Source organism: Heterocephalus glaber, unplaced genomic scaffold, assembly GCF_053883595.1.
Source record: "Heterocephalus glaber isolate CG9 unplaced genomic scaffold, H.glaber_assembly_v1.0 deba00001773, whole genome shotgun sequence".
In the NCBI taxonomy this organism is placed as follows: Eukaryota; Metazoa; Chordata; class Mammalia; order Rodentia; family Bathyergidae; genus Heterocephalus; species Heterocephalus glaber.
This window is the reverse complement of record NW_028258463.1, coordinates 9454028-9461795: the sequence shown is the minus strand read 5'-3', so window position 1 is coordinate 9461795 and position 7768 is coordinate 9454028. Positions and strand designations below refer to the sequence as shown.

Genomic DNA, 7768 nt, shown 5'->3' with positions numbered 1-7768 from the left:
CGGCTGCGCTGAAGTTGCTCTGTAAGAGAGTCCTGCCTCCTGAATGACCACCAGCCCTGCGTAACAGGACACCTATCACCTCCCGCTTCTCTTCCCTCCCCTGAAAGAGAGTCTTGGCACAGTTATTTACAAAGATGTATTACAGCACTGGAGGGATTCAGGCCTGGAGTTGAGGAAGAAGGGGAAGAGGACAGAGTAGCTGGGGACAAGGAGAACCTGGCTTCCCCGCCATGTGTCCCCCCTAAGGACGCGTACTAGGCGGCATTCCCGGCATCAAAGCACAAACAAAACGCAACGAAGCAGCCCCTGCCAGTCCATCTTCCAGGCACGCAGGGGAGAAGGGCTGATCCAGAGATCTCTGTGCGTTGAGGCTGTGGAGGAGTAGTCCTGGGCCCTGGGAGACGCTGGTGACGGGATGGTGACTTGGAGTCCGGCGGGGAGAGAGGCGGAGGAGGCTCTCAGGACCCCTGCAGGTTCTCACACTCCTTTCCCCAGATCTTAGGGTCCTGCCCTGTGGGTCTCCTGTGCCCAGGGGACAGGATCTGGGGAGTAGGACTGTGAAAAGCAAATCCTCCTTTCTGCTTCCTGAATTTTCCAGCACGGGGTTCCCCACACCCCATCTCCCACCGGGTGAATGGAGGAACGACTGGCAGGGGCGGGTGTCAGGGACTCGGCATCAGCCAAAGGTGGGCAAAGAAGCAAACACAGACCAGCCTCAGTCGTCTAGAAGTCGCAGGGGAGGGGAAGAACAGGGCGGGGACAGAGTGGGTTTCTGGGGAACAGTGACGCCCCCTCTACTTCCTCTTGAAGACTGGGAGCTGCACACTTATGTGCCAGGCTCGGGGCGCTGAGGCTCCTGTCCCGGCTCTGCAAGGCAAGTAGAGAGGGACTCAGGGCCTGGCCCCGCACCAGGTCGGGCCTGGCCTCCCCATTCCACACTCCCAGCCATACCAGTTAGTGCCGGATCTTGGCCCTCGGAGCTGCCGTCTCTCTGGGGCTCATCCAGAGGGGGCGGGCGCTCCCAGGGCCCCTCCAGACCCTGGCCACAGGCTACCTTCTGCCCAGCTGGGGATGGGAAGAAGGAATAAAAACACAGGCTGTAGGTATTATCTGGCTGACCTGGAGCAAGAGCTAAATTTCTCGTGGCCGAGCCCAAACCTTTGGAGGCATCATGGCATAGTGGTTTATTTGTGTTTTGAGACAGTCTGCCTACGTAGCCCAGGCTGGCCTCCAACTTGCAGCTATCCTCCTGCCTCAGCCTCCCGAGAGCCGCCCTTCATGGCTTCCTTGGTAGTCTTGTCATGTGACCCAGTGCCCTGCTGGTTGCCCCGAAGGGACGGCCACCTCTCAACTCCTTTCCACCTGTTCTGGGGTCTTCTAGCCCTCAGATGCAGGCCCAAGCCAACTTGTTAGGGTGTGAGGGCTGAACGTTTCAAGTGTGTGTATGTGGGGTCGTCAACCGTGTATCATTCTCATAAATAATGGGACAAAAGTTCATGGGCCGAGGATTTAGCTCAGTGGTTCCACCGCCTTCCTGGCAAGCATAAGGTCCAGTGTTCGATCCCCGGTACCAAAACAAAAAAGTTCACCCTTCACCAGGAGGCATAGAAGTGGCACAGCTTCCCATGGCCAGGCCTGCAGAAACGGCCATGGGAGGGGTGAGCTCTTCCAGCCCAGAAACTCTCCCAGCTTGGGACACTTCTCGATGTGTCTAGACCCCGGACTCCTGGTCCTCTCCCTGACCCCTTCCACTCAGGCAGCTGAGGTGCAAGGTTCTTAAACCCTAAATTCTCCTTGTGGACACTAGAGGGCACCCTCCCATTCCAATCCCAGGAAAGAAAAAGGGAGAAAGGGTCTCCAGGCTCTGGAGACGGCCAATGAGCCCCAAAGAGAGCACATCCAGGGCTCGGAAATGCAGGCAATGGGGGTGCTGGGCTCCCCCGAATCGCCTCCTTCACAGTGCCTCACTGCAGTGGCTGGAAGGCCTTTTTCATTTTATTTTTTTGGTTGTGTAAGACAGGATCTCACTATGCTGCCCAGGCTGGCCTTGAGCTCACTATGTAGCTGAGGCTGGCCTGTAACTTCCTGCGATCCTCCTGCCTCAGCCTCCCAAGTGCTGGCATTAGAGGCGTGCACCACCAGGTCTAGCTCTGAAGTCCTTTTTTGCCTCTAGCCTCATACCTCCTGTGCCCTTGCCTTAATTCTCAGGCAAGACCTGACTAGGAGAGGGAGAATGGAGGAAGCCCAGGGCTCAGATGAGGCCACAGAGAAGCTCTCACGGGATGGGGGTGGGGAGGCCCCGGATGTGCCGTTGCTGCAGGGTCGCCACAGTGACCCAGGGACAGGTGCTGCGGGATCTCATGGTCATGTGTCACAGTCCCTTCAGCTTACCAGAGCCCCTGATGGCCTTCAGGACCTCAGCCTGGCTGTCCTCTTCCTCCTCCTCCTCCTCCTCGTCCTCCTCCTCCTCCTCCTCGTCCTCTCTCGGGTAGCCCAGCTCCCGAAGCTCCCCCAGCTCGTCCTCCTCCTCCTCTGAGGCCTGGCTCTCACTCAGGTTGCTGATGGTTTGCAGGTGGGACTCGGCGATGCGCTGCACAGCTGACAGGGCCCAGGCAGGGCAGGGTCGGCCAGGCCCAGGCAGCAGCCCCGCACTCCCTCCCCAGCCTGTGGGCCACCACCTTGGGCCCAAGTTCAAGGCCACAGGCCAGCCCAAGGCAGGAGCAGCAGCAGGGGGCAGGCTGCATCGTGTTTGGTTTTAAACTGTCGAGACACTGGCCCCACAGAGACTGGCACAAGGAAGTGCCCCTCGACATAGGGTGCCAGGCTGGGCAAGTCCAGACGGGCATAGCAGCAGCTTAATGTTCCCTGGCTGGGGGCTTGCTCTGCCAGGTACCCAGGCCTGCAGGCCATGTGGACCGGCTCAACCCCAGGCAGGAGGTGCCAGGCTGCAGGCCGGGCAGGGGATTTGCCTTCTCCTTTTTGGGGGGGTTTCAGCCTGCCTGAGGTTCACTGCTCACTCAGATCCTGCCTCCACTGTGCTGTGCCCACCCCCACCGTGCCACTGCTCTTAGATGCCCACCCACACCCCCTGCTGCGGGTTCCAAGGGTGGGGTCGATTCTGGGCCTAAGGACACAATCATCCACAGCCAGGGAGTCCGTGCCTGGGGAAGTGACCTGCTCCAGTGCGGCCCCCAACACCTTGACCCACATCCCCAAGCTCCCAGCTCCCTCTGCAGTGACCTAGAAAGCTGCCAACACCCCCACTACCAGGACGTGCTCGGAGAGGGCCCAGGAAGGGCCGGAGTGGGAATGGGGGGTTGGGGGCAGAGGTGCTGGTGAGGGGCGGGGAGGCTGACGGGGTCTGGGAGTGCTCGGGACACCAAGTCCACAGGCACCGACCAGGGGTGAGGTTGGCAGTTCCCCCCCCTCCCCGAGGCGTTTGGAAACCTCCGGGTCTGTGACGGGACCCTGAGGTCCTGCCAAGTTGGGGACAGGCACAGAGGGTGCATTGTGTGTGCCCAAGCCTCCCTCCCGCTGGCTCTGGGCAGGCTACTCAGGCAATAAAAGCCCAATAAATCACCCTGCCCTGGCCTTGGGGAGGTGGCAGAGCTTCCCCCTGAGCCAAGAGTGACACTGAGACCTGGGCACCCACTCCTCCCCAGAGCAAGACCTGGTGTTTCCTCCTACTCTGGAGGGTCCTCAGGTCCCCTAGAAAGGCCAGGAGCTGCCACCCAGCTCCCTCCTGAACCCAGCCGCCCCTGCAGTTGGGGCAAAAGGTGGTGGCAGCCCTGGGCCTGCCAGGGGGAGGAGAGCAGTCAGAGCCATGGTGACAGTAGGTGCACGTGCCACGAGCCTCCCCCTGCTCTGCTGGGACCGCTGGGTCTGCCCTTTCTCTTTCCTTTTCCCTCCCCCTCTTCTAGCTTCTCCATTTCTGGGTTCTGAACTCTCCCTAATGCAGGTCTCCTTTTATCTTTTTTCCTTATGGTTTTTTGAGACGGGGTCTCACTATGTTGGCCTCGAACTTGCAGCGATCCTCCTGCCTCAGCCTCCCAAGTGCTGGGATAGATGACAGGCATGCACCACCACGCCCTGCTAAGTCCCTCTTTAAGCGCCACTAAGCCAAGCATGGAAGTAGACGTGGCACCCTCCTCCTGATCTCTTGTCCCCCTTCCACCTGCTGCCCCCAACCTACCCCCATGTCAGGAGCCAGAGGGACTGCGGGTGTCACATGCTTAGCCCGCACCTGGTTCGATCCCCAGCACCCCTCAGAAAAGCCCCAGGGACAGTTTTTGCCCCTTTCACTCATCGGGGTTGGAATGGGGGCCGGTTTCCTGCCTCCCTGAGATGTCCCCTCTCCCTGGCCCTGCTCCGGACCCCTGTCCCCCGTGCCACCCACTTCCTGCAGCTCTGTCCTTTCATGTCCCCGTCCTGGGAGACCAGGAGCCTCCGCTCCGTGCCCAGCCGGGCAGGCAGTGGCAGGTGACCTTTGCTGCTGCTCGGAACCTCTCTGCCCTCCCCACCCCAATCAGCACCCCTCTCTCCTTCAGCTGTGGCTCCCATCGTCCCTGGCCAGAGACCAGGCCTGGAACCCCTGGTGGGCCTGGAGCCCCCGTGTCACCCTTCTGTCCCTGGTTCCTCTGATCTGACCCCCAAACCCAAGTCCATACCCCTCACCCTGTGAGCTCCCCCTGATGCTGGAGGCCAGGGGCCCAGGAGCATAGGGATGGAGAAGCCAATCCCCATGTCTTACTCAGCTTCCCTTGTTCTGGTTTTGGGAATCGACTCAGGGCCTCACGCATGTTAGGCCAGTGCTATGCCATGGGTGGCAGCCCCAAGTGCCCAGGAGTGGAGCCTGGTACAATGCCCCGGCAGTGTGGCTATGGGGTGACCTGCCTGTCACTACAGAGCTGAGAAGCAGGCAAGGGAAGGGTCTGGTGGCAAATGGGGTGAGGGGAGAAGGTGCCCTGCATGGGGGCGTCTGGCCCAGGCCAGCCTCGTGGAGGAGCAGACTGGGCAGGGGCTGTTGTCACCCGGACCACCCCTCCTTCTCGCCCTGCTGCAGGGCTCCAGCTGCCCTTTCAGCCACTGTCTTGCAGTTCTGGTCGCCGGGGGGAAGCCCCCCTCCCTCCCACAGTGTCAGCCCGTCCCCGGGACGGTGGGCTCACGGCAGAGTGTACCTTTCAGCGAGGGTGGTGTGTAGGCACAGGGGTTGGGTCTCTTGGACTTGGGGTGGTGCCCCTCTCCTGCGGCTCTCTGCAGGGAACAGAGGGCTCAGGGGCTCCCCGGGTCCTGGCCCCCTCTGCCTTCCCGCCATCCCACTGCAGCAGCAACAGGGTGGGCAACTGCTCCAGCCTCTGCCCCGCCCCCCCGTGGCTTCAGGACATCCGAGAGCCTGAGGGGGAACGGACGGGGACCTAATGGCCCTGGCCCACTCGGAGGTGCCACTGATAGGCTAATGTGCCCTCCCAGAGTGCCACTGAGTGATGCCTTGTGTTGCTCAGCTGGCGCTGTGGGCACCGTGCCCTCCGCCCCCCAGAGCCTGCCTCCCTCCTGGAGCTGGCTTGGGGACTCACCTGGTGGGGAGAGGCCTCCTCCTCTGCAGAGGCCCCCGGAGCATGGCACCAGCAGAAGCAGAGAGGAGGGAGAGAGAATCCGCATTACCGTCCCAGATCTCAGCTTCCAGGGAGGAAACTGTGCCCCTCCGGGGGGCGCCATTCAGAGAGTGACCCCCGAAGCGCTGGGCTCTCAGACCCAAACCCACTCCCAGGCTTCAGTTCTGACCCCCACTGTCCCCCGGAAAGAGGCTGCTGGGGGCAGGCGAGAGTCCTACCTGGCGAGGAGTGCTCCGAGAGCCGGAACAGCATGGCAGGGGTTGGCCTCCGGCGCCGGATCTGAGGAGATGGAAGGGAGAGAGAGGATAGACACCTGCAGGACAGACACCCCAGGTCCACGCACCCCAACCCCAGGCAGCAGAGAGCAGCACTTTGGAATCCCCAGGGAGCCTCTGAATCAAAGACTCCCAGAGCTAAAGCAGCTCTGTAGCTCCCTCAGCCCCTCCACTGTACACAGATGAAAACCCCAGGTTCGGAGAGGTTCAGTAGCGTGCTGAAGGTCACACAGCACACACCAAGTCCAAGGGACTAGAAAAGGCCCAGAACATCCAGGCCCCGAGCCCCAGCCCAGTTCTGTCCCCTCCAAGGCCACTCCAGAACCCGTGTCTTCCTTTCCTTCTCCTGCCCAGAGGGTCCTTCTCCTGGGCCCTCTGGGAAGATAAAGCCCTGCACCTAACATCACCTCAAGGGCTCCAGAGAAACCGGGTCCAGTTGGGGGGGGGGACCCAGCAGGGCTCAGCGTGAAGAGCCATCGGGGAGCCCTTCTCGGGCTGGGGAGCTCTGAGCAAGGAGAAGTTGCCCTGCTCGCCAGAGAGCCAAGCTGGACGGGAAGGGCACGGCCCCACGGGCGCCGCAATCAGACCCACTGCCGCCTAAGTAGGTCCGCTCCGCGCCCCAGGGAAATGCGCTGGAGCTGTCACCTCCCCCGCGAGTCCCCAGCACTGCGCTCCAGACCGACGCTGCCGCCCCTCCCTCCCGAGGCCACTCGGCCCATCCTCCCCTCAGCAACAAGTGCCCCCGCTGGGCTGTGGCCCGGCTGGCCACCTCTCCCTCTGGGGGTTCGGGGACCTGAGATCCGCAGGACCTGAGATCAGAGAGAGCCACAGCGAGGTCCGCGACCCCAGCTGGGCACGCGGGGTGGGCTGGGGGGCGTGCAGGGCGCGGAGAGTGACCGGGTCAGGTGTACTTCCCGGGTTTCTGGGGCTGGCACGGTGGCGGGAGGTCCTAGTGGGAGGCCGGGAAGGAGGCTAGCGGAGGGACTGCGCAGGGTAAAAGGACGGTACCCCAGAAAAGACGGCGCCCCAGAAAGGACAGTCCCCGGGCAGCTACCCGACGCTCTCGGCCAAATTCCGGCCCGGGATCGGCCCGGAGTCCGGGAAAAGTTGCGCGAGTGTCCGCGAACTTGGCGCTGCGCGGCCTGCGGGGGCCCGGGTGGGGATCCCGGCCCTGCGCCCCCAGTCCGGTGCGCCGCAGATTCCGGGTGGGTCGGGCCCTGCGGCGGGCCGCGGCCCCTTACCATCTCCACCTGGCGGGGGTCGAGCTGGCTGGGGGGCGCGGGCACCGAGAACTGGATCTTCTTGCGGTCCTTGGGGTCCATGGCGGGTGCGCCCCGGGCTCTCGGGCTGCGTCCCCGCTCGGCGCCCGCGCGCTGTTCCAGCCGCCTGGCGGCCAGGGGTCTCGAGGGGCGAGGTGGAGGAGGAGGCTGGGGTAGGAGCGGGAGGAGCCGAGCGGTTCCTGCGCCCAGCTCCAGTGGCACCGGCGCGGGGCTCGGCCGGGCTCGCTGCTCCCCGGGCTCGCTGCGCCCCTGCCCGGCTCGGCGCCCCCGCCCGGCTCCCCTGCGCCCTCGCCCTCGCGGGTCCTGGGTCTGCTCCCGGCCCTGCCCCTGCCCCGCGTCCCTGTCCCTGTCTCTCCCGCGGGGCTCAACCCGGGTCCCAGCCCGTCTCCGCCCTCCCGGGGTGGCACCCGCGCGCGGTGGGCGGGCCAGGGCCAGCGGCCAATGAGCGTCGAGCACCGCGCCCCCTCCGAGCCCCGGGAGGAGGGGGCGGGGCCGGAGAGCAGGGGGCGGGGCCGGTGAGTGGGGTGGGGGCCCCCTGCCGGCCCCCCAGACCTGCGCTGCATTATTGATGGCGTCCAGCAGCGAGGGGGGAGGGGAGAAG

At 63.7% G+C, this 7768-nt stretch overlaps 1 protein-coding gene across 2 annotated transcripts; it reads right to left on the bottom strand.

Moving 5' to 3' along the window:
* Positions 1 to 122: 122 nt before the first annotated feature.
* Positions 123 to 7533, bottom strand: Ppp1r1b (protein phosphatase 1 regulatory inhibitor subunit 1B). 2 transcript variants are annotated; one of them, XM_004859497.4, is made up of 7 exons: positions 7129 to 7533; positions 5831 to 5891; positions 5574 to 5596; positions 5178 to 5253; positions 2392 to 2598; positions 952 to 1065; positions 123 to 867 (listed from the first exon to the last, which is right to left on the bottom strand). In XM_004859497.4, exons 1-7 carry the CDS (start codon positions 7207 to 7209, stop codon positions 827 to 829), a joined length of 603 nt encoding a protein of 200 aa, XP_004859554.1. In that variant the 5' UTR covers positions 7210 to 7533; the 3' UTR covers positions 123 to 826. The 2 variants fall into 2 exon arrangements, with proteins under 2 accessions (XP_004859554.1, XP_012933242.1); XM_013077788.3 differs by lacking the exon at positions 7129 to 7533 and adding an exon at positions 6295 to 6518.
* Positions 7534 to 7768: the final 235 nt, after the last annotated feature.

Excerpts from the sequence above, each read along its gene's own strand:
- Ppp1r1b (XM_004859497.4), bottom strand. The coding sequence starts at position 7,209 with ATGGACCCCAAGGACCGCAAGAAGATCCAGTTCTCGGTGCCCGCGCCC. Across the intron at positions 5,892-7,128 it reads ACCCCCGCCAGGTGGAGATG|ATCCGGCGCCGGAGGCCAAC; the intron begins GTAAGGGGCCGC and ends CCATCTCCTCAG. Across the intron at positions 5,254-5,573 it reads AGGAGGCCTCTCCCCACCAG|AGAGCCGCAGGAGAGGGGCA; the intron begins GTGAGTCCCCAA and ends TGTTCCCTGCAG.